This window comes from Choloepus didactylus, chromosome 11, assembly GCF_015220235.1.
Source record: "Choloepus didactylus isolate mChoDid1 chromosome 11, mChoDid1.pri, whole genome shotgun sequence".
Lineage (NCBI taxonomy): Eukaryota > Metazoa > Chordata > Mammalia > Pilosa > Megalonychidae > Choloepus > Choloepus didactylus.
In genome coordinates, this window is record NC_051317.1 from 39,772,258 (window position 1) to 39,797,813 (window position 25,556).

Genomic DNA, 25,556 nt, shown 5'->3' on the forward strand with positions numbered 1-25,556 from the left:
TATGCTTTTACTATAGTAATTAAATATTTTTATCATTTTTGAGGCTTAGTAGTTAACATGTATACTAATGTCATCTTAAAATAGGACTGCATCTGGTATACTCCAGTGTCAGTAAATATCCTGATTTGAGTAGGACAAGCCCTTGTGTCCATTGGAAAAGGAGGCAGGACTCCTCCTTGCCCAGTTGACCAGCAGCTGGTTTTGTCTTGGAAAGCATGGGTTTGCACCGGCTCCTTCATTTCTACAATGATTTGCTGGTGGAGCATTTCTCAGCCTTTGGCCGCTGCAAGGTGTTGTCTTCCACAGGAGCTGCTCACGTGCTGCGAGGAAGGAAAAGGGGAGATCAAAGACGGCCTGGAGGTGATGCTCAGTGTGCCAAAGCGCGCCAACGACGCCATGCACCTCAGCATGCTGGAAGGTAACGGGCGCCATCTCCCGTGTGGGCACACTGCCCTTTCTCCTCGGGGCCGTTTGTGAATGGGTTCCCTGCACCATGGCCACCTTGGCTACAACTCACTGTGTTTACTCAGTGGTTACAAGTTTAGATGTGAATGTCCTATTTTTTTAAAGAATTGGTTTCATTGCTTCTCTTAAAGACCACGTAAAATGGTAAGGGGTGTGGAAAATCCCTCACCTGGAGGATGGCCACTCCACAGGAACCCAGTGGCACTTGGTGGCACTTGCCTTGGGCTTCCTGGTCTCCGCATGAGAGGGATGAATGGATAGAGTGAGCACTCAAGATTGTAAAATCCTGAAAAAGCTGTTTTTTTTCCCCTTCTCCATGTCCATTGCATCATTTGCCCACAGCGCTGAACAACAAGCTTTTTCAGGATTTTACAGTCTAGATACCAAATACTTGCTGTGCAGTTGAATTTGGTATGTAGCATGGCAAAGAGCATATTAGACGTCTATGTTAGAAAAATCATTAGAGCAGTTAAAATTTCTACAAATGCTTCTGGTAAGAAAACTATTTCTTTGTTGTCGACCTTAACTCTTATTATCAGGTTACACAGAGCTATTTACAATAAGTAATCCTGCCCCAAATGCGTTTGCTAGCCTGTGTCATCAGCATCGGTAACATTGAGCACTGTATGTGTCAGGGCACAGGTGCTGCAGTGTGTGATGGAGACCCAGAAATCAGAGGCCATGCAAGACGGATATTTTTTCTCTCCTGTAAAATCCTGAGCTGGTCTGGCAGCTCTGTGTGACACCATCAAGGACACAGGCTATGTTCTCGCTAGTTTCTCTCTAACCCCAGGATGTTGCCCTGGCTGGCCAGGCCCAGGAAGTTTCAAGACCACATTAGTGTTTCATCCAGTAGGAAGTGGGAAAAGGGGAAAGGGAGGGCAGAGCGAGAGGTCCCACACATCACTCTCACTGCCCTGATGTGAGTCAGGCTGCCCCCCATTGCAAAGGAAGCTGAGTGTTTTAGTTTCCCGGCTGCTAATACAAACACCATACAGTTGGTTGGCCGAACGACAGGAATTTATTGGCTCACAGTTTTAGAAGCTAAAAGGCCGGCTTCCTCCTGGGGTTGGTATCTTCTGGCTGGCTGGCAATCTTTGGGATTTCTTGGCTTTTCCATCTCATAGCAGTGCACGTGGCAGCATCTTCTCCTTCCTCTTCCATGTTCCGTGGACTTCTGGCTCCTTGCTTCTCTGGAGGCTTCCCTCCCGTGTCCAGTTTCCTTTGCTTGTGAGGACTGCAGCCCTCCTGGACTAAGGCCCCCCTCCTTCACTTTGGCCTCACCTTAACTAATGGCATCTTCAAAGGTCCTATTTACAGTTGGGTCCACAGCCCCAGGGCAGGGGTTGGGAGGTGAACACGCCTTGTGTGGGGGACATGGTTCAGTCCCCAGCACTGGGAAACCAGTACTGATTTTGAGCATCCACAGAGGGGGCTTAGAGAAGGGGAGAGTGGGTGAGGGGAGATGACGCACAGCCTGGGCCCCAGGTGCCTGCTCTGCTAAGCCCTCTTAGCTTAGAGTCCATGCGATAAAACAGGCCACTTCCATGAAGAGGTGAGCAGTGGTGAAAACTAGCCTGTGGCCAGAGGGTGATGGACTCCTATGAAGAATGTTGAGGTTAAACGGAGGGAGGTCTTGCCAAGGATCTGTGCCCAGGGAGGTTGTCAGGAAGGGAGATGAGAACAGGGCCTGGAGGGACGGCTAGGACTTCGGCAGCATGTCCGGGGAAGATGTTTGAGGCTGAGGAAGCCGTTGGGGGCTCAGAACATTGGTGGTGGCCCGAGGATCTGGATAGAGGGTGAGTTTGCATGGTGGAGTGCTGTGAGTGAAGAGGTAGAACAAGTTGGTAGCTGCACCAGATTGCAGATTGTAAATACCAAACTAGGAAGATGGAACTTAAAGACGGATCATTGGACTCTTGAACAAAGGCGAGCACTAGCAAAGTGGATTTTAGGAAGAATTGTCCCTTGTAGGATGGATCCGAGGTGGGGGGACTGGAGCCAGGGGCCCTGGTAGGAAACGCCAAAGGGCAGGGCAGCCAAGAGCTAGATAGGTTGTTTGCAGGAGTGAGCAGGCAGGACACAGCAAGATCATCTGCATACATCATTGAAGGACTCGATAACTGGCTGGATGTTGGGAGAACAACAGGATAAAAGGAGTGCTGTCTGCCAAATCACATGGATCTGAAAGTGTTTGTAGATAGGTCGGTCATGCACTTGACACATTTTGAAATGTGGTGCAGACAAATGTGTAAGTGCTCCGTGATTTAATTGATGGGCATTTGCGAATGTTTAAATGCTAATAGTGCATGTGCATTATTTTTTTCTTTTAAATTGATTGTGCCTACTTTTCTTCCTGTTGCAGGGTTTGATGAAAATATCGAGTCTCAGGGAGAACTCATCCTGCAGGAATCCTTCCAAGTGTGGGACCCCAAAACCTTAATTCGAAAGGGTCGAGAACGGCATCTCTTCCTTTTTGAAATGTCCTTAGTATTTAGTAAAGAAGTGAAAGATTCCAGTGGGAGAAGCAAGTACCTTTATAAAAGCAAATTGTTTGTAAGTATAGGAGTTCAATACGTTTAAATGTAACATAGTCGCATCATTTTTGTAGGTACAGAAAAAGGATTGCTGCCTTCAGTTGGTCCTCCCAAACTGTCCTGTAACGTGAATGTCTGAAACCATTAGGTTTTCATCTTCAGTGAAATTCTGACACCCCAGAGCCCACTAGAGGGCCCTCTTGAATTTCACTAGACAGGAAACTTGTTTTTTCTGTATTCCATAGAGTGTAACTGCAGTGTTAGAAGACACTTTTTAAGTGAACTTCTCTCATTGATCTCCTAGGTGCCTTAACTAGATTTGTAAATGAATTGATCATATCAGATTGTGATTAACTAAGTTCTTATATCATTCTAATTACTTTTTCATTCATTAGCACTTGAATATATCGGGTGGCTCACTGGAGTTTCATACTGATGAGAGTTTTTCTTATTAACAATAAAGTTGTAGTTTTTTTCTCTAATTATTAGATAAAATTTATGTAAGCAGAAATAAAGTTTTAAGTTCATAACCCCAGCTAGCTAGAGACAGCCCACTCTTAGCTGCTTGTTAGATACAGTGATGGATTTAATTCTTAACTAAACTTGGTATACTTCCTAGCGAGAAACATACATGGTGCCATTTTTTTTTTAATTAGTGAAAAGCCCAACAGACCTCTTTATAAAAGCACAAGTCTACTCTCAGAAAAGTTTGAGGCTGATGTGGCCTTCCATGTCAGCTTCATCTCCATCTTCCCTCAGTGGGTAATTTCCCCAAGAACTAGCAATGCATAATTGCTGGGCAGAATGGAGTAGGGGTAGGATTGGACAAAACTAATTTATAAAGCATCAGAGGAAGAATAGAAAATGCAATAGAATTTGGTTTCTTCTTTGCTCAAGTTGTGGCAGATAACATAAATATTGGTAGATGTTTGGAGTTTGAACAATTTGTGCAGTATACATTTTTATGGTATATATGTACTAATCAAGTCCCCAAAGTAATAAAGTACTACGGAGTACGTATGACTCATCTTAATAACCTGGAATTCACAAATTCAAACTAACGATGTTCTTATCATTTTCTTTGGCTTATATCCTGTTTGAGATTGTCTTTTGGAGCACAGCTTGCCTTACATCACTTTGGATCATATTCTAACTGGAAAGGAAAAAAGGCAATGTTGCTGACTCGTCATTTCACTAGCGGCTTTAATCTGTCCTCAGAGACAAAGCTAGTCCATTTTAGAAGCTGATACATCTTCATTTAATTTATCTTTTCAATGTGAAGATTCCCTGAGAGGCCAGCTCTGGAGCTGGTGATTGTGAATCACTTCCTTTCCCAAAGAACGCAAGAGCTGTTGATTTGAGTGTGGGGGAAGCGTGGGGGGATTTTGATTTTGTCCACACTATCCCAAGTTAAGCACGTAACAGCTGCCTGTGGATCGCAGAGGAGAAGTTCTCTCTTAGCCCTGAACATTATTGGTGAAATACTAAAGTTAAAGCTATTGATAAACAGATGGGAAAATAACTGAGCTGTTAAAACATGAACATTTATTGCCTTCTCTGAAGCTACTTCATGAAGACTGAAAATACAAGGCGGCAGCCCCTTTAGAACTACGAAAGACTCATTTTATTGTTTATAGTCAGCTTGATTTTCCGTATAGTAGGTTTTTCAGATCCTTGGGGATCCTTTCTCTAGATATTTGCTCTTTGACCATACTCGGGTAAAGGAGCTCAGAAAAAATGAAAAGAAATGAAACTTACCATGTGTAGCCTAAGAAAGAAATTTCCTCATGGTAGCTAAAAGGAGGTCTAAGGATTACCTGTGGATGAAAATGAACTATGCTGTATAACCTGCCATGAACACAAGTAACCAAAAACTGCTTTGTTGGTCTCTGATGTATTTCCCAGCAGCGTTTTACTCTAGCCTAATTATCCAATTGTCTTATTCTCCAGACCTCAGAGTTGGGTGTCACGGAGCACGTGGAAGGAGATCCTTGCAAATTTGCACTGTGGGTGGGGAGGACACCAACTTCAGATAATAAAATTGTCCTCAAGGTAGGTCCCTTTGAAGCTGAAGAATGTGTTGTGTGAAAGTTTTTCATAGTTGTATATGCTCTTTTTCTTGCTTTTGAAGCTTAATAGCTTTCATGTAATTTTATTTGTTCTGTTGGGATTGGTGACTAGCCCAAAAAGAATAGTGGAATAGATTCAGGTTGCTGTTCTGCTGATGAAATAATTTGAGCTAAACGTTTACCTGCCTACTGTTAAGATAAAATGGAGAGAGAGCTTTTTAATTTCTCTCATTCTTCTGGTTGTAGATAGAATTAGCTATTCTATAAGAGACCCAGGAAGTTGAGGTCCAGGAACCAGGTAGGAGCAACAACTCTCACAGCATAATCAACCTTCAGTGCTTAAAGGAGCAGACGCACCTGACGAATTTGCGCTGGCTTTGATGGGAAGTCGTGGCTGAATGTTCCAGAATCTTCCTGGTTCTGGGCTCTGACTTTCTAGCATGGGGGCAGGGTAGAGAGAGGGATGATTCCGGTGCCTTGTTTTGTAATGTTAGGATGTAGTGCTCAAAAACTCTTGGGGGTGCCTTGGGGTTTACAGTCTTCAGGGGAGAAAAGTATCTTTGAGTATTTGATTTGAACTCGGTTTTGATTATACTAACCTCTCTTAGGAATGGCAGAGAGCTCTGTAAAAAGTGCTTGGTGTACCTCCCTCCTTCTGTGTTTGAGAAAATACAGATGGAACCGTCATTCTGAGCTGGCTGGAGAGACCATAAGCAGCTTCGAGATGTTTGGGGAAAGATGTAGCTGGAGATTTATAGAATATTGGGAGATGAGCCAAAAGCTTAATGGGACTCCACATGTCGGTTCTTCTGTTTCTTACATACCTTTCAGCCTCTCTTCAGTATTTCCGGGAACTGAGTTATTTTTCTGTACACCACCTTTTAGAGCCTGTACTTCAGTGACTGCTGACTATGGAAACATGCATTATTAAGGTTTATTCACATGTAAAATGATGAATTGTTTTGCCACGAATACATAATTACCAGCCCACTGTATTGTGGCATAAAGCCCTGTGAAATAAATTGCACCAATAGCTAAATATTAGATAGCTGAGTTTTTATAATGTATAAAATATTTAATGTATACCCTATCCCTTAAAACTTCCACCTTGTATAACATGGTTATCCATGTTATCTACAGTGGCAAATACCAAAAGGTGCTTCTAAGAAAGAGGGCCAGATGTGGACTGCTTTTATCCAGGATGTAGTAAAATGTTCATCATACAATTGAGGAAGCAGACTTCCTGCAGGCTATACCAGATGAAAAGTTTTATAGGGAATTTTGGGTAAGATTTTTCTGGCAACAAGGAGGGACTAAAGGAAATGATGTCCTCAGTAATTTCAGAGATTGCTTTGTGGTGGTGTTGGTAGTGGTGCTCTGTATCAGTGATCAGGGTAGTGGAGGTGATGGTGGTATAGACAGTGGCGGTGGAGGAAGTGGTGGTGGTGATGGTGGTATAGACAGTGGCAGTGGAGGTGATGGTGGTATAGATGGTGGTGGTGGTGGTGGTATAGACGATGGCGATGGAGGAGGTGGTGGTGGTGGTGATGGTATAGATGGTAGCCGTGGTGGAGGTTGTGGTGGTATAGATGGTGGCAGTGGAGGAAGTGGTGGTTGTGGTGGTGGTGGTATAGACGGTGACAGTGGAGGAGGTGGTGGTGAGGATGGTGGTATAGACAGTGTTGAAGGAGGTGATGGTGGTGATGGTGGTATAGACAGTGGCGGAGGTGGTGGTGGTGATGGTATAGATGGTGGCGATGGAGGAGGTGGTGGTGGTGATGGTATAGATGGTGGCGTGGAGGAGGAGGTGGTGGTGATGGTATAGATGGTGGCGATGGAGGAGGTGGTGGTGGTGATGGTATAGATGGTGGCGATAGAGAAAGTGGTGGTGATGGTGGTATAGATGGTGGCAGTGGAGGAGGTGGTGGTTGTGGTAGTGGTGGTGGTGAGGATGGTGGTATAGACAGTGTTGAAGGAGGTGATGGTGGTGATGGTGGTATAGACAGTGGCAGAGGTGGTGGTGGTGGTGTTGGCAATGGTGGTGATCGCCTAGTAAATTGTAAAACAAAATTTGGTCTTTTTTACTTTCATAGTCTGGAAAGGATTTTATTTCTAAGTCCTGTCTTAAACAGATTGGAACTACAAGAGTATGAAACAAATTATTCCCTTCTCTTGGCCAAGTGGGACTTCTCCTTAGTATTTTAGCCTGGTTCTTCTTCCTTACTATTTCTGAAACACTGGCACTTTTTTTCCTTGTTTAATTTCTATATGGTTAGGAGAATCACTTTCCACATCTGTAACTTTCAGTTCATTCTCTTTATATCACAGGACTTTTCTTCATTTCTGAACCTAGATTGTTTGCCAGCTCCACCAAATGTTCTAACTCAGATTCTTCTTTTACCTCCCAGTCACTTATACCAGGCATTTAAATTCCAGTAGGTCTGTAGTTTTCAAAGTTTTCCCTCCTGAGGCACTTTTACTTCACACACAAACCCCCGTGCCTAGGCCCCTGCCTCCTGCCCCAGACGATGTTGGGCTGGGGCTACCCTGGTGTCAGATCCGGTAACAGGGAACAGGGGCTAGCTTTATCCTTCATCTATTTCCCCATTACTGCCCCTAAATCACTTTAAAGATACATCCTCCAGTGAAAATATTTTATTTAGAAAGAAGGTTATCAATTTTAATTTTCTTTCCCATCATGAGCTTTTTCTATTTTTAAAAAAAGGTACACAATGAGAAAATGCCAGCTTCCCTTTCCTCCATGATCTCATCGATAATTCCCTGGAAAATTGTTTTAATCATTTACAGGGAATTAGGCTTATATCACAGGAGGTTGACATTCTCTATAAGGAAATTTTAAAAAATGTTACTAAGCCCCAACAAACACCTCCTTTGAGGCCGAGGGAGAAAAATCAGAAGTAATGCCTCATGTCCCTACGTGTTCATTCAACAGATACTAACTGACTGTCGACCGTGGGTCATTTTCTCAGAACAGTTGTGCAGAGCTGTAGTGGGGCGAGGAGGTGAGCTCCGCCACCTGTTCACTCTGGCAGCGTAAGGAGCACTTGCTAAAGACGGCACGTGGGAGGATGTGCGCGGGCATCTGCCTCCCTGGAATTCCAGCTTCTCCACCTGCAGCAGCAGGACCCTGGGAGGATTTCTTAACGTGTTCATGCCTCAGTTCCTCATGGCTGCACCGAGGATAGCAGGGCCTCTGCTCCATAGGGAACACGGGAAGTGGTGGTGGCCGAAGGCCCTGGGAACGCTTTCCAGTGGACAAGGTGGCAGGATGTGTGCCTGGTGTTAGTTCGGGCCCTGCTGGCTGGCCACGAGCCCCTGACCCGCACACGGTTGCTGCCTAGATTACCTCAAAGAAGTTTGGGTTTGGGGGTTGCTGGATGCTTGTGTTTACCCACAGCCTTGAGGCTGGGGAATGACTGATTATTAGAATATTCTTAGATCTGGAATAACATGCTTTCAAGTAAAAATGATTTTGATGAAAAAATAAATTAGGGTAATTTATTTGGTAGCAAATTAAACATAGGATGTCGTTGCTTTTCTGCTGAAAAGTAAGTTTTAAAACAGGAACCTCCAGGAATGCAGAAACCTGAGTATATTCAGTGTAGCTTTTGGAAATACAGTGCGTTCTGTATCCTGATGGGTTCTAACACCTTTTTAAGGCTTCCAGTATAGAGAACAAACAGGACTGGATAAAGCACATTCGAGAAGTAATTCAAGAAAGGACTATCCATCTGAAAGGAGCCCTCAAGGAGCCGATCCATATTCCCAAGACAGCTCCTGCAACGCGGCAGAAGGGAAGGAGGTTAGTGCCTGGGAATTGCTTGGGGTTAGTTTACCTATTAGAGAGGGAAAATGGCAGCATTTACTTACTGTTTTTCAGAAACCATTTTTTTCCTCAAATATCTTGAGGAAAGTTTTTAAAAACACCGTTCGTGTATAGCATCATTCTTAGTCATGCAGTTGCTTTGTCAAGGCAAGAACCACCATTGGATTAAAGTAAATGAAGGGCTGTATGCAAGTCCCTAACCATTTCCCCTTCCTTCTCGAATGTTCTTCAGGTCACACATGTGCAGCAGTCTCCCATGGTAATGTCCCCCAGATGGTTGTAGATTCTTTTCCACTGGGGTTTTCCTTGTGGATGGTCCATGTGTATTTGACATATGTCATTTGCAACCAGGACTTGCCATGGGTTGTTTTAACTTAGGTGCTGCTTGGGAAACTCTGCAGCCCACTTGCTAAGAGCCCCTACTGTAGCCTCCTAATCATGTGGCCTTGGGCAAGTTATAAAGGCTCTGGCTGCTTTTGTTTTCTTATTTATAAAATAGAAGTCATCCTATCAGCTCTGTTTTATTATTGGGCAGATTAAATGGAATGACGTACATGAGACACCTAGCACAGGGCCTGGCAAAAAGCCAGTGTGCCATAAAGAGTGATTGTCATCGTCACTGTGCTGGTGGCAGGCAGCCACACAGCAGACTTGTAGCTCTTTAAGCAAATCTCTTATTTCTCCAGTGAGTCACAGAAGATCTTTACCAGCCTTGGACAAAACCCCAGTAGTGCCAGAAATTAAAAGTTTCTTTGTGTCTCCAGGGATGGAGAAGATCTGGACAGCCAAGGTGACGGCAGCAGCCAGCCGGACACCATTTCAATCGCCTCGCGGACCTCTCAGAACACACTGGACAGTGACAAGGTGAGCTGCGGCGGCCCCTTCCCCGGGGAGGTGAGCGTAGCTGGTCTCCAGCCTGATGTGAGGCTACCGCTTTCTGTGTATAAACGGCTGTTAGTTGTGAACATTAACAAACAGTCATGGTGGGCCAAGGAGTAGTGCCAGAACCCCATAGCAGAGGCCCAGGCGTGGGACGGCAAGTTAGGAGGACTTGACCCTGAGGGTTCAGGCAGAACCACTGGACTCTGCCAGCTCTGCCCTCACCGAGGCTGCCACGTGGGTTTGCTCTCAGGGTGTCCTGGGGCTGTGTGCATTAAGCTTTTTTATATTACTATTCTGAAGAACTGATTATTTTTTATCAAATTGTACGCAGAACCCCAGTTTGCAAAAGTAGGCCTGCCACTGCAATAGTCACTGGGAGGGGGCCCATCTGACCTTCATCAAAGCATGTTTGTATGTATTTGTGCACCTTCTACAGAAAGGTCCTCTGTATCCCATGATTCTGACTTCATAGAATCCGAAAATCCTACAAAATAAATCAACAATAGAGTTTGGAATCCTGGGTTTACATGATGAACTGAAATGAGTCCCCTGTAACAACTGATGGGGGAACATTTATCTCAATTAAATCTTCTGTTTCTACTCAGATGAGTACCTGTTCTATTTATAGGATGCTAGACCAAATTCTTTTTAAAAAACAAAGTGTTCATCAGTGTTTATTTAGAATTCCTGAGTTTCTCACTCTGAGGCGAGCTGTATGTTCTTACATGAGATTTCAGACCTGATCATGTGAGATAAGGAAGTCTGTTCTTTGCACGGCAATTCCACAGGCCGCTCATTGATTGGAAGGAAAAATTTCCCAACCTCACTGTCATTTGGAAATTTTTACTGTCAGAAGATGAAGTCTAATATTTGGGAGTTATTTCAGATGGCAAGTCTTATAAGTCCCAGACTTTGGTCTTCTTTCCACTTGGTTTTGCAGAAAACTTAAATAACTTAATGTTGTAGTTTCCAGTAAGAAGTGCATTTAAAAATATTGCTCTGCTATAGTGATTTCATTTTCCGATCCTTCTACATTGAGTAATTATTTCTTCTCACTCTACTTTTCAAGATCACTAAATCCTAAATTCCTGAATACTAGAACCTAGAATGCTTAGATTAACAAGACAGTAGAATAAAAATAATGTCACATGTTTTTGTTGTTCAGGACCCAGTGTAATAGCATTCACTAACTGGTTCTTGTTAATAGTAATACTGAGGAAAAGATAAATGACAAGTTCAAGGATTTGCTGCCAAATAGCATTTCTCCCAGCGGCTCCACCTCATGGCCATTTGGTTAAGAAAAGAAGGTTTGAACTTGGGAACATTTCATTACAATAATGCTGATTATTTTCTTTTGGAAAGAAAAGGTAATTGAGTTGATTGAGTTATCCACATAATCAGGTTACATCAGACTTCCACCTGAAAGAAAAGTCAGAAATCATAGTTGGTCAAGCCTGAAGGGAAGTGGCCCCCTTTAATCAGACCGTTTCACAGCCTGTCCTTGAGAGCCACCGCTCCAGCCGTAGGTCAGTCAGCCCCAAAGTCAGTTTACAAGACTGATCCAGTCTGGATTTACCCTAGAATGAGTTTAAAAGATTATTTAAAAAAAAATAAGTTATTTGAATGGTATTGCCAAAGAGATAAATGTAACAGTACAGAGTTTTAAAAATGGGTTAAGACTTTTTTAGAGGTTGGTCAAAGAAGAAAGGGTGACTTAGTTTCTTCAGGTAGTTTCTCTGTAACTGGGGGGCAGTGGGAGTCTGGGAATGCCCCTCTGTCCAGTAGGGGGCACTGTAGCCTCACGCTCACCACTGGGCGATAGGGCAGCCCTGTGTCATGGGGGCCTTAGGCTAGGGAGAAAATCCGTTTGCTAGTGCCCCCATCTCCTCTTTTCTCTTTTTCTTTCTTTCTTTTTTTTAATTAGAGAAGTTGCGGGTTTACAGAACAGCTGTGCATAAAATACAGGGTTTGTGTGTACTACCCCACTATTAATACCTTGCATTAGTGCAATATATTTGTTACGATTGATGAAAGCAGGTTTTTATACTTGTGTATTAACTATAGTCCACGGTTTAACTTAGGACTCACTGTTTTGTGCAGTTTCATGGTTTGTTTGTTGGTTTGTTTTTATTCTAGTAACATTTATACAAATTAACATTTCCCCTTTTAACTACAGTCAAATATATAATCAGTGCTGTTTATTTATTCACAATGTTGTGCTTCACCACCACCATCCATTACCAAAACTTGCCCATTATCCCAAATAGAAATTGTACATGTTAAGCCTTAACTCCCTATTCCCTACCCCCACCCCATCCCCGGTAACGTATATTCTAGATTCTGACTCTGTGAATTTGCTTATTCTAATTATTTCATATTAGTGAGGTCACAGAATATTTGTCCTTTTGTACCTGGCTTATTTCAGTCAACATGATATCTTCAAGGTTCATCCATGATGAACTTCATTCTTTTTACAGCTGAATAATATTCCATTATGTGTATATACCACGTTTTGTTTATCCATTCATCAGCTGATGGACACTCAGGTTGTTTCCATCTTTGGGCAATTGTGAATAAAGCCACTGTGAACATCAGTGTCCAAATGTCTGTTCAGGTCTCTGCTTTCAGTTCTTTTCGATATATACCTGGATGTGGGATTGCAGGGTTATATATGGTAATTCTATACCTAACATTCTGAGGCACTGCCAAACTGTCTTCCACGGTGAGTGTGCCATTTTATATTGCCACCAGCAATGAACAAGTGTTCCTGTTTCTCCACGTCCACTCCAACACTTGTCATTTTCTATTTTTTAAAAAGTGGCCATTCTGGTGGGTGTGAAATGGTATCTCATAGTGATTTTGATTTGCATTTCCCTGATGGCTAATGATGTTGACCATCTTTTCATATTCTTATTGGCCATCTGTATATCTTTGGAGAAATGTCTTTTCAAGTTTTTTGACCATTTTTAATTGGGTTGTTTGTCTTTTTATTCTTGAGTTGAAGCATTTCTTTAAATTTTCTGGATATTAAAATTGGATATGTGGTTTCCAAATATTTTCTCTCTTTTGTACGTTGTCATTTTACTTTCATGATAAACTCCTTTGAGGCACAAAAGTTTTTTGATGATGTCCCATTTATTTGTTTTTTTCATTGGTTGCTTGTGCTTTGAACGTAAAGTCCATGGAAACATTGCCTAACACAAGGCCCTGAAGATGTTTTCCTATGTTTTCTTCTAGGGGGTTGATAGTTCTGGCTCTTATGTTAAAGTCTTTGATCCATTTTGAGTTGAGTTTTAGTCTGAGATAGGGATCCACCAGTTTTCCCAGCATCCATATTTTGAAGAAACTATTCTTTCCCAATTGAGTGGTCTTTGCCCTCTTATTGAAAACCAGTTGGCCCTTTTTATTTCTGTGGAATCTGTAGTAATATCCCCTCCTCCCATTTGTGATATTATTTATTTGCATCTTCTTTTTTTCTTTGTCACCCCAGCTAAGGGTTTGTCAATTGTATTGATCTTTTCAAAGAAGAAAATTTTGGTTTTGTTGATTCCCTCTATTGTTTTCATGTTCTCAATTTCATTTATTTCTGCTCTAATCTTTGTTACCGCTTTCCTTCTGCTTGCTTTGTATTTAGTTTGCTGTTCTTTTTCTACTTCCTTCAGGTGTGCATTTAGGTCTTTGATTTTACCTCTTCTTTATTTAATCTAAGCATTTAGGGCTGTAATTTTCCTTTCAGCACCACCTTCACTGCATCCCATAAGTTTTGATATGTTTTGTTCTCATTTTTGTTCATCTCAAGATACTTACTGATTTCCCTTGTAATTTCTTCTTTGACCTACTGATTGTTTAAGAGTTTGTTATTTAACTTCCATATATTTGTGAATTTTCCAGTTCTCTGCCTGGTATGATTTCCACCTTCATTTCATTATGGTCTGAGAAGATGCTTATAATTTCAGTCTTTTTAAATTTGTTGAGATGTGTTTTGTGACCCAAGATGTGCTCTATCCTGGAGAGTGATCCCTCTGCAATTGAGAAGAATGTGTATCCTGCCGTTAGGGGTGCAACATTCTGTATATGTCTGTTAGTTTAGTTCATTTATCATACTGTTCAAAATAGGAATCTGCAATACAGTTTTTAAGATTGTACTTTTTGTGCAATTGTTTCACCTCCAGGAGAAAGTTTCCTTTCCTCTTCTCCAGAAATCTTGATCTGTTCTGTTTGTTTTGTGCAGAGTTTTCTCCCCAACTCCTATGATTTCTCTCCCTCACTCAGTGCCTCCTTTTCCTTACACTTTTCAGTTATGGGACCATCCGCCTTAGCAGTTTAATTTCCCCCCCTTTTTTGTTTCTGTGAATCTTTTCTGCCTCCAGTTTCTTCCCTGTTAGGGTATCCCGCCTAGGATCCAGACGGGGTCAGTCCAGAGTGGTCCGCTTTGTGTTTAGGTGTCCAGCGAGCAGAGACTGACTGTGCGCACCTCTTGCCAACAGTTCTCATGGTTTCCCTTTTTTTTCCCCCCGGGAACCCTTTGGCATGCAGCACTCCTCGGAGGCTATGTTCAGCCCTGGGTCTCTGGGGATTCGGTCCCTGTGCCTGGGTATGTGTGGGGTTCTAACTTGCTGTGAGGAGCTCTATATATAGTCTGCATCCCCAGCAGGCGGGCCTGGGCCTGCTGCCCTGTGCGATCCCCAAGCTGCAGGGGACCCAGTGAGGGGGAGGAGTCCAGACTGGCAGGTCCGGGGTTGGGGGGATTCTCCCGTCTGATCCTATCGATTCTTTCTCTTTTTCTTTGATTCAGAACTTGTGGAGTCCTTCAGTCTCTGTTGTCCTCCTGAGATGTAAGCATGTGGGATTTGTCCTTTTATTAGTTGGTTCTTGGGGGAAACTTTTCTAGGGATCTCTTATGTCGCCATGTTGATGACCTCACTATATCATTGCCTTTGTATGCATTTGCATTTTAGCACCTGTGGGAAGTATGAAGTTGAGTTACGTAACAAAATATACCGTACAGAAGTACTGGCATTTATAATTACCCAATTGGTTACCTTTACCAGAGGTCTTTATTTCTTTATGCCACTTTGTCCCACTGTCCTTTCCTTATGAAGCACTCCCTTTAGCAGTGCTTGTAGGACAGGTCTAGTGGTGATGAACTCCTTCAGCTAATGCTTATCTGGGAATGTCTTAACCTTTCCCTCATTTCTGAAAGAATGTCTCTGTGGGTATAAAATTCTTGACTGGCAGTTTTTTTCTTTCAGCACTTTAAGTATTTTCACCCAGTGCCTTCTTGCCTCCATGGTTTCTGAAGAGAAATCGTCATTCAGTCTCATTGGAACTCTCTTGAACATAACACATTGCTTTTCTCTTGCAGCTTTCAGAGCTCTCTCCTTGTCCTTTGCATCTGATGGTGTAATCCGTGTATGACAAGGGTATATTTTTCTCCATGTTTATCCTGTTTGGTGTCCTCTGAGCTTCTTGGATGTGCATATTTACATCTTTTGCTAAGTTTGGGATGTTCTCTGTCATTTCTTTGACCATTCTTTCTGCTCCTTTTCTCTTTTTCTTCTCCTTCTGGGAGTCCCAAAAGGCATATTTTGGTACGTTGATGGTGTCCCAGAGGTCTTAGGCTATTTTTCCTTTTTATAATTCTCTTTTCTTTTTGCTCGTCAGCCTGACTCATTTCAATTATCCTATCTTCGAGTTCGCTGATTCTTTCTTATGCCAACTCCAATCTGCCCTGAAACCCTCCTGGGAATTTTTCATTTCAGTTACTATGATCTTCAGCTCCAGTTCTGTTTGGTTCCTTTTTAAAATTTCTGTTTCTTTATCGAGATTCTCATATTGTTCATTCATTGTTTTTCTGATATTTTTTAAGTTTCCTGTATTTTCCGTTGTCTCCTTGAGCATAATGAAGATCATTTTTTGAAAGTCTTTGTCTAATATGTCTGTAGTCTGGTCTTCTTTGTTGGTGTTTTCTGGATTTTTATCCTCTTCCTTTGGATGGGCTGTCATTTCCTGTTCCTTCCTCTGTCTTATGATGTTTTTTTATTGCCTGTGGTGCCCTTTAATATTTTAAAATGTTAACTCTGGGATTCATTCCCTAAGAAGTCTGTTTCTTGAATTTGTAACCAGCTGATGCACTTGTGGCCTTAGATGTTCCCCTGTTTACAGGAGTTTGAGTGCCCCCTCTACTTCCCAGGAGGTAGCTCTCCCTCTCCTGGGTGTTGTACTGCCAGACTTACAGCAGGTGATCCTTTGCCCCAAGCCATCCGCCTCAGTTGTTTCTTAGACTGCTTTCATTGTTTCAAGCTGCTTTTGCCTGGGAGGTGGGGCAGGCTGGGGAGAAGTTTCCCAAGTCAGTCTTTTGGGGCAGAACAAGACCAGGGACCCACAAAAGGAACACTGGAGAGGGGGTGAAAGAGGCGCCAGGGAGGGTACCTGGGGCTTCTTCCACGGCTCCCCACAACTGCATTTTCTTGACTCAGCCCCCGCCCAGCCAGTGCAGCCCTCTCACCGTCCTCCGCAGCTCTAGGAAGCACCTTATGTCTGCCCCACTGCCCTCGTCCGAGGAGGGCTGGAGCAGTGGCCACCCTCAGAGCCAGGAGCCCTGCGATCCAGAGCAGCTACTCAGCAGCAGTGGCCAGCCCCCAGCCCGTGCCCACCCCGAGTCTCTCAGGGAAGTGAATTTCAGTGTCCTTTCTGGCTCCAGTGAGTTACGCCCCAGGCCAGACCCCACCGCTGCCTGCTGTGCGAATGGAGCTCAGTGCCAGTAGCCACCACGTGCAGAGAGCCGTTTACTGGGACTCTCCGTAATTCACCAGCCTCTTCTTCCCACTCTTCCCTGGATGCTGCACCGTGTTCTGCTGGACTCCAGAATTTCCAAATAGTTGCATCCCGCAGTTCCTGCCTGTTTAACAGTTGTTCTGGTGAGAAACTGATTCCTGGAGCTTCTTCTCCACCGTCTCCCCCCACAGCCTCCTGACCCCTCAGTGCAGCTCCGGCCCCTGAGACGTGTGGCCGTGGCCAAATTGCCATGACATTCAGAGCCGTGTTGCCACAGAAATACAGCTGTTGTTATCCCGGACTTAGGGTTAGTGAAATCAGTGCTACTTCAGATCTGTTATAGCGTAATAGGGCTTATGTGAACTTGGAGTTGAGCCGTGCACAGCTTCTTTAGAAACATAAGGCCTTATACCAGGGGCTGTTGCTATAAACAGGCAGAAAATTCTATTTATACCCAATGAAAGAGGAAGAATAAATCACTATCAGAAAAGTTTAAATTTGCTGAAATTTATCATTTTACCCTGGGAGTCTACTGGGACATGAGAACTTTAAAAGAACTGCATAGTAAATATTATAGTTGTGGAGACAATTCACTGGTTTCTGTTTAGCTCATCTAAAGTGTTATTTCTAAACTTTAGTCTTAGCTGAGAAATCCCTAAAGGGTCCTTTCTGCGAGTTCAGCCATTGCTTCATCCACCTGGGCTTGGCGATTCCTGAATCTTGTGAGATGAAGCTTATGAAACAGCTTCTCGCTAAGCAGTATTTAACAGTCTCATAAATCTTAACCATCCTGAAGAAATGACACTCCAAAACTTTTTTTTTTTTAATGACATGACATACATTTCCTCTAGTAGTTCTCACCGTGATCATAGGTTACAATAGCTCAAAAGCGCAATAGAACTGCAGTGAATTATCATCTTTGGTTCTTGGGATCTGCATTTGAGAGGAAAATAAATAGCATGAGAATAAATAAAGATAAGTCAAAATTTGGCATTTGGAGAAGTACCCATTAGGCCTTATAAAAAGGAAGGTGGGCACTCACCACCACACACACCCGCATTTGTGTGGTCCCTGCTTTTGTGAAGGTACTCTCTCCGCCATCTCCCTTTTTGTACTTCTCTGGGGGAACATAATAGGGTGAAGAGATGATTCAGGAGACTGTTTTCAAAATTAGACATTACAGCTTGCCCTGATTTGGCTTATAAAATGCAATGTTTCTCTGAACTAGACTTATCCAGGAAACCCCCTTAACTCCAAGGACAGTGACTTTTCGTGTGTCTTGAGGTTCTTTTCACCCCACATACTTCAAACTTAATCAGCCTCTGCTGACCCGGCAGATGGATCTGGCGGGGGAAATTGCTTCACCATACTCTGCCTGTTGGGCTTAATTTCTGATGTCTGTTATGAGTTACTTGTTATCATGGAATTTGGTTCATTTCAGAAACTGGGTGGGAGATGGTTTTTGACTGAGCCTCTTGGAGAATTCTTAAGGAAAGAGTTATCTGACCAGGCTGTTAGTAATTCTCAGAGGAGGCAAAAGAAGTTTTCGGAAAAGCATCTGTTGCGGAGACGCCCTTCTCCCAGGGAGCACCGTCAGCAGGCCCGTGCACTGGTCATGGATGCAGAACACATGCCCCGCGAGCACATTTCCTTCTTGGAAGACATCATTTATAAAACATGCCAAAAGCGAGTTTAGCACTGATTCGTGTCGATATTCATGATGCTTACACTGATAAAATGATCTTATGAAAATGCAGTCTGGGTTCCAAAGAAATCAAATCCTTGCCAGGTTCTGATCTCACATTTCCTGAGCACACCTCTCTGGGGGAGGGAGGAGAGTGCTGAGTCAGCCTTCGGGGCGTTGAGGAAACCGAGGCAGGATGGGTGACCACCCCAGGCTTTGCAGAAGTAGAGGCGATAGCCAGAAAGAGAATGTGGATTCAATTATCTGTCTAAGCCTAACTTTATTGTTTCACATGAGAACTGAATACAGAGCTAAATTTGTTCGGTATTTTGAGGAAGCATTTCAAAATACTTTTGTCTTCTATGTGCTTATTAGTCTGTGATTTATTTGTATAATTAAAATTTATAGTATCAGTAAAACAGAAAATATGGGAATAAAGCTATACTTTCATATTTAAAAAAACATCTTGAGGCCAGAATGAAAAGTCACCAAGGCAAGAGAAGTCATCTGGGAGTAAGCTGGCCAGAGCCAGCAGGGGACCAGGTGAGCGACTCTTGGTTCTTAGATAATACATTTCTTATTATTAATGAATGAAACATTCAGTTGACACTGATACTTGGCGTGAATGGCCCCTAAGCTTATAGTATGGATATAATGTATCCGGATATTTAAAAACATAAATGGTCTAAATTACTCTTGGTGAACCTTTAGCACTCTGCTGGGGACACCAGATTTTATGTAGTTTGAAAAGTCACTCAATTTTTTCTGTCATGGGACATTCTACACTACAGGGAATTGGTTGGATTTGCATGAATTGCAGAGTAGAGGTGAAATAGAAAGTAGTTAATGCCAACACATCTTTAAATGTGTCTTAATTCGTGTTCTGGGAAAAGGAAACCCATCCTTTTAAGAACACGTGCAGCCGGCTGATTTAGGAACACTGGGCTCTTTACTCAGCCTCCAGTCCCTGTGCCCCAGCAGTCTGAGCTCCGCGCTCTCCCCTCTGGAGGAAGCTGCCGGAAGGAAGCAGGAGGGCACCTTTGCCCAGGAGAGGACACTCGACCGCTGGCCTCTGAGTGTCCGAGGGTCTTATGTAGGCTTGTGTCCTTGTAAGCGGGAGAGCAAGCCATTTCATTCGGAAGTCTTCCTGAGGGCTGTACATAGTTTTTATCTCGTCACACAGAACATACTAGACATCAGTTACCCTTCTCTGCTCAGGGGGTAACACAGCAGATACGTAGAGTCTGTAACATATCAAACAGTGGATGGTCAAGAACATGGAGGGGCTCCAAGCCAGGCTTCGGGGATAATCTTAGCCCTCACCTCATGGGCCTGTGTGTGTGATGGATTTAGAATGGTGCCTGGCATGTACTGAGCACGAGTGAATACTCTCTGTTGTGGTGCCCTCATTTTCAGTGTTGGTTCCTCCCCTCTCTGTCGAGCTGCTCCCCCTCATCACTCGTGATGGCACGTTTCCCTCTGGGTGGCCTCACCCTCCCTTCATTTGGGCACGCTTGACTGCCATGGATTTAGGAGCTACGTGGTTGTGTTCACTAAGAGCTAGAAGCTCTCTTAAGAATAAACTGCTCAGCTCTGGTGCCTGGACTTGGGTATTTTGACAAGTCATCAGCAAAACTCTAAGTCCTGAATGGGTACTTAGCTGCTCATCTTAACCTAGTGAATTGGTTGCATTTGGGCCACACTGCTGGAATGACCTCATAATGTTTGCCAGGGTCAGTTCATTCATTCACGACGATTCACTGATCGCCTTCTGCATGCTGTCCCGATTACAGATACTTGGGAATATTAAGAACAAAGAAGACAAAAATCCCTGCTCTCCTTGCCACTCCGGGTGACGGATTGTGCATGATGTCAATTTCCTTCTTTTTACTAGTCTGTGTTTTCTGTTTTTCTAAGTGACTATGGCTTTTTGTAATATTTTTTAAATAAGTTCTTTTAGTGCTCTCATAAAACCACAAAATGAATGTAGTCTTTTAATAACCTTCGTTACCCAATCTGGGAAACAGAATTCCCCTAACTAAAGTAGAAAGCCTCAGTTCTAAGAAAAAGCAGTTAAACAAAATAATGAAGTTCAGCTAGAAATGTAACAGATGTGTTTATAAAGCTAGCAGAGCATTGAAAAGTGCTTTTAAATGTACATTTTACATTATGTGATCAAAGTTCCTACTGAAGATGATCTAGTTTTGATTCAGACTTGAGACTGGTGGTTTATTCTAGTTTCTCGTCCTTCCTGGGGAGGGACCCAGCCAGCTCATCAACTCACTGTTAGGCACTCACTCTTCAAGCCAGCTTCCCTCTATTAAAGGCAAAAAGAGGCGTTTTCAAATTCAGTTGTCTGAGTAATAGATGGTCCTGGTGTTTTAGTTTGCCAGGCTGCTCAATGCAGATACCATGAAATACTCTGGGAATTTGTTGGCTTACAAACTTAGTTTTGAAGCCACAAAAATGTCCAAAACAAGCCATCATCAAGACGATGCTTCCTTCCTGAGGACCAGCTGCCGGTGATCCTGGGCTCCTCTGCCACATGGCCGGGCACGTGGTGGCGTCTGCTGGTCTCTCCCTTCTCTTCCGGGTTCCGGTGCTTTCAGCTTCTTGCTTTTGTGACGCATATGCTCTCTCTCTCCCCCTCCCTTTCTCTTTTCTCTCGTCATCCCACGTTTAGGAAGGACTCCAGTAAGAGGATGAAGACGCGCCCTGGGCCACACCTTAACTGAATTAACTAAATCTAAAGGTCCTACTTGCAATAGGTCTACACCCACGAGAAATGGATTAGCTGTAAGAACATACTTTGCTGGGGTCCCTACACTTCCAAACCACAGTATCTGGTCACTCAGGACATGCAGCAAACAGATTCCTTTGGGTCCAATTGTCTTGAGGAGTTTCTTATTTTCCAGGGCTCGTGAGTGCACTTAAAGCAATGCACATGGTTTTCAACCATCTACTTCTTCCCAACTCTCATTTCTTTTTCCGCCTTACAACCAACTGAGCTCCTAATTAAGATGCTGTGGTGCAGCCTGCAGTCCCTATCCAGGGTGTTTTTCCTTCTAGAATGTTTAAAGTGAAGGATAACTCGACTGTTCCAGGTCAGCCTCTGCAGGCCCTTGCGATCCAGTCAGCATGAGCTGTCTTCTCTGATTCTCCTGACCTTTTCCATTTAAAGTTTGCCTGTTCAGTTATATTTTTTAAACTTAACTTCTCAAATGTATAACTCTCAAGAAGGCCTTCCAAGGATTATTTTCATATCAGAAAACCAGTGTACGATAGTGTTAGCAAAGAGTGAAGAATCAATATCCCCGAATACTGCATCATGATTTCTTTTCTCGATAAAATGTTGGGCATCGTAAACTGGTTTTGACAAAATCTTTCTCATGAATTTATTTTCTGTCCCCTAGTGTGTAGGAGCCTATCATAGTGGTACTCTTTTAAACACTAAGCAGATTTCAGTCAGCCCTTCCGCTTTGAACTTGGCCTCACATAAATATTAACCTCGGGGTTGCTGTGCACCCAAGAGGCCCTGCTTTCTACGTTGCTGAGACACCTGCTGTCAGCCCATGCCTCCCCCGAAGTGGCCAGCAGGGAAGTGTGCGTGGGTCAGACCCTGGGGTGCAGTAGCCTTCAGCTGGGGAATTGTTCTGCCTGCTAATGTTGCCCTTCTTTTATAGCCATTGCCGGTAATGGATCTGCACTCCCTAATCCCTTTTAACCGAGTATCGTTTTTTGGTCTACTCACTGTGGAACCTTCAAGAAACCACAAGACCCTTTTGTGAGGTTTGCAAATGACTGAGCCGTAGGTTGGGGCCTCACACAATAGCAGACACACTTTGTTCCTCAGGGGAAAACAGCTTTTATTAGGCCACATTCCCCATTTCCTTTTGAATTGTTCTCAGAAAATGGGCCAGACACCCACCTGCAACTGATCATTAGTGCATTTGATGCCGGATTCTTGGAGTAGCGTCCCGCACAGCGAGACCTGCCCCATCTGCCACGCCGGTCCCCTAGAATCCACTCCCCTCGCCTCCTCCAGCACAACTCGGCCAGAACCATCCAGAGCACAGAGTACGGACCTGGTGTTTGCTTTTGTTGGTCCAGAGCTGTGTGTTCTCAGAATGCAATGCAGCCTCAGCTGCTCCGGGGTCGGCAATGTGCCAGGGCAGGTGGGACGGGCCCAGGGGAGAAGCCCCCAGCCACAGGTCAGTGTTAGCTGCTCTCCTTGACCGGGGTCAGGCACAGCGACGAGCCACGTGGTTTCACAGAAATAAAACCAGAAGACCTCCCATTCTGTTCTGTGTGGCGGTTGTTGAAGGCCTGCGTGTCTCTAGCCAGAGGGGAGAAGTTTGTTCTTTGGTATGGAACACAGTGAGCATGTCCTCTTTAGCCTGGAGAGAAGGCAGGCCAGGGCGCCCTGGTTTGATTCTGTGGATGTCCTTGCGTCCCCAGCAGCCACGTTGGAAAACCTCAGTGTTGTCTTCAGAGGAGGCGGTCGTGGGAGGGGTCCCTGGTTCAGTTAAGGCCGTTTTTACTAACATGCTTCTTAGTTGCCAAATTTGTGTTTCGAAGGTGAAAAGCTGAAAGGTAAAAATCTGTCTTCTGATGTGAATGTTCCACAAGAGTTAATGTGAGTCATTAAAAATGAAGTTTTCTTAATACATAATCCTAAATAAATATGTGGTTGGGACCCCATAGTAGGAAGCCCAATAAGCATATGCAGTAAGTGAAAAAGATATTGTAAAAACTCATAAAATATGGTTGGAAGAGAAAAGTAAATTTTTTAAGTAAACAAATGAAGTGGTAACCCTTTTGACATAGTAAGGAAGTTGCATCACTGGATGTAGAGGTATCATTGAAATTGAGTAAAACATCAACCATACTAATCGACATACAATATGTTATCTGAACTTTTTCTCGTGAGGAGTTTTAATTCTCTTAAAGACAATTGTGTTTTACATTGCTGCCTCAGAAATGTTATTATGAGTCTTGTATATGAAAGTGTGTGGGTTTTTTTTTTTTAATTAGCAAATTTGGTTTTAAAGAGATGTTTTGTAACAAGAAGCTTAAAGTATTTAAATGTGAACACTGAGACAGAAATCCACGGGACACGGCACTGGGATAGAAGACATCCATTTACTTCTCCCCTTAAAAATACATGCAGGCGAGTCTTCCGAGGAAAGCCCATTGATCAGGATAGATGGTGGCTTTTCTCAATGGTAATTTTAGCACTGTTCGAAAGTTTTGTTAACTGGTTTTTGTTAACAAGTTCTCTACAGCCATTGAAAAAGAATTTTAACTTAATATGTGATTCTTTGTGAGAACAGGCCTGATTTTTATTTCTTAGGCTCTGTCAAGTGCACAGATGTTTCCAATTCTTGTGATTACTCTGCAAGGGGCTAAAATATCAGTGCCAGAAATAAAGTCTACTTCATTCTCCCCTTCCCACCCTTCCCCCATCCGCAAAACCCGTCATGTGCTTCGAGTCGTCTGGAAATTAATAAAACTCCCAAGGCCAAGGCAGGCCCCGGGCCGGTGACGAGGTGGCATGTTGTGCAGTTACCCTTCCCAGGATCAGGAGTGGGAGTAGGGTGGGCAGCCATGGGGGTCTTTCCGTGCTGGGGGGGGGGGTGACACGCTCTGCACCCACATGCCCCGGGCCTCATAAAGAGCCCAGCAGCTGGTGGCCCTGGGGAGGCCGCTCTCTCAGGGTGACACGCTCTGCACCCACATGTCCAGGGCCTCACTAAGAGCCCGGCAGCTGGGGGTCCTGGGAAGGCCGCTCTGTCGGGGTGGCACGCTCTGCACCTGCATGTCCAGGGCCTCACAAAGAGCCTGGCAGCTGGGGGTCCTGGGAAGGCCACTCTGCTGGGCGCACTCTTGTGTTTCGAGGGAGGCACAGAAGACTCCAGAGGAAGCAGGGCCTGGGGGCCTGGGGGCCTGTGCAGGCCGCTCTCTGCTTTGCGGCTTGGCGACGGCTCACAGTTTCCCAGGAACAGGCAACATCCCTCCTTTTTGTTTCAGGGATTAACCATTTTAATGATGTGGGATTTTATGAGGAAAATTCCTTTCAGGCTGGCCTCTACCTTTAACCTTTTTCCACTAGCATCTTTGATTTTTCACAAGAAATGTGTAAAATTTTAGTAGGGGCATGAACATTTCTGGAAAACGTCCTTTGTGGCCTAGAAAAGAAGAATAGCTTAGTCCGTGGTCGTGCTCTATTCTGGAAGGGTTTTGTTTTTGTGGTTGTCTGATGGACATCTGGTTCTTATTCTGAATCGCTCCACTTTTTCTTGGAAAGCAGGCTGGTAGGACAGGAGGGTGACGACTCGCACGGAGCGCGACAGGGCCTAGCAGCAGAGTCCCGGCCTGTGCACGCAGCCCGTGGGCACTGCTTGGGGACTGGAGCCGTGGGGGCCCGTCTCCTGCTGTCAGTGTGGGTTTGGGCAGGGGGGCCTCTGGCTGGACCGTCCCGTCCTCCCCCTCCTCGGAGCTGGCTCCCCCACTCGCCACAGCTGGCTCTCTCCTCTGTCCTTGCAGTTTCTCTGCTGACACCCTTGAGGGGACAGTGGAAGACTTACTGCAAATTGGAAATTGAGGACAAGACAGAGTCAGCCCCTGAAGTCAGAGAATAAAAGCCATGATTCATTTTCTGCTTTCAAATGCGGGACTTTCACTTTTTAAAGCAAACATTATCTTTTCTAGTTCAACCAGCGTTTGAATAGTTGCTGAATGCAGGCCGTGTGCAAGGTGGGCGCCGAGAGAAACTCTGCCTTGCAGCAGTGTTTTTGTACAAACCGCGTGCCCGCTAGTGCTGGGTTCTGGGGGGCTCCGCGGCGACTGTGGCCTGATCTTTGCCCTAACAGACGGTGCATGCACAGTTCACAGATGAGTGACACACTGTGCTTTCTCATGACAAAGACACACACTCATAGAAATAAGGCACAGCTCCCTTCAGAATTGTGACAGAATTTGTTTAAAACCAAACAGCTAGGGATGATCGGTACAGGAGAGACTCCTCAGAGGGATTTGAGGGGGGCTTGGTGCAGATAATTTGGGGGGAGGAGGTTCTCCGCAGGACCCCTCTAGGAAAGGGGAGGTGGTGACTTTGGGCTGTAAAGCCTGTGAGGGGAAGCAGCCACGCCTGGGAAGGCTGGTTGGACCGATTGTGGAGAACTTGAATCCTGTGCCAGGGAAGCTGTGTCTAAGATTTCTGAAAAGGAGAAGGGCTTGCACAGACCCGGGTTTCGAAAAGGTTCCTCAGACAGCAGTGCAGAGCTGGCTGGGAA

General features: G+C 44.3%; 1 protein-coding gene across 1 annotated transcript in view; it reads left to right on the forward strand.

The window, feature by feature from the left end:
* Window positions 1–25,556, forward strand: part of TRIO (trio Rho guanine nucleotide exchange factor) — a 409,289-nt gene that overhangs the window by 297,637 nt on the left and 86,096 nt on the right. The window contains 5 exon segments of the mRNA XM_037798879.1: window positions 307–418; window positions 2,831–3,021; window positions 4,953–5,054; window positions 8,752–8,894; window positions 9,683–9,782. Coding sequence (XP_037654807.1) covers window positions 307–418; window positions 2,831–3,021; window positions 4,953–5,054; window positions 8,752–8,894; window positions 9,683–9,782 — 648 coding nt within the window.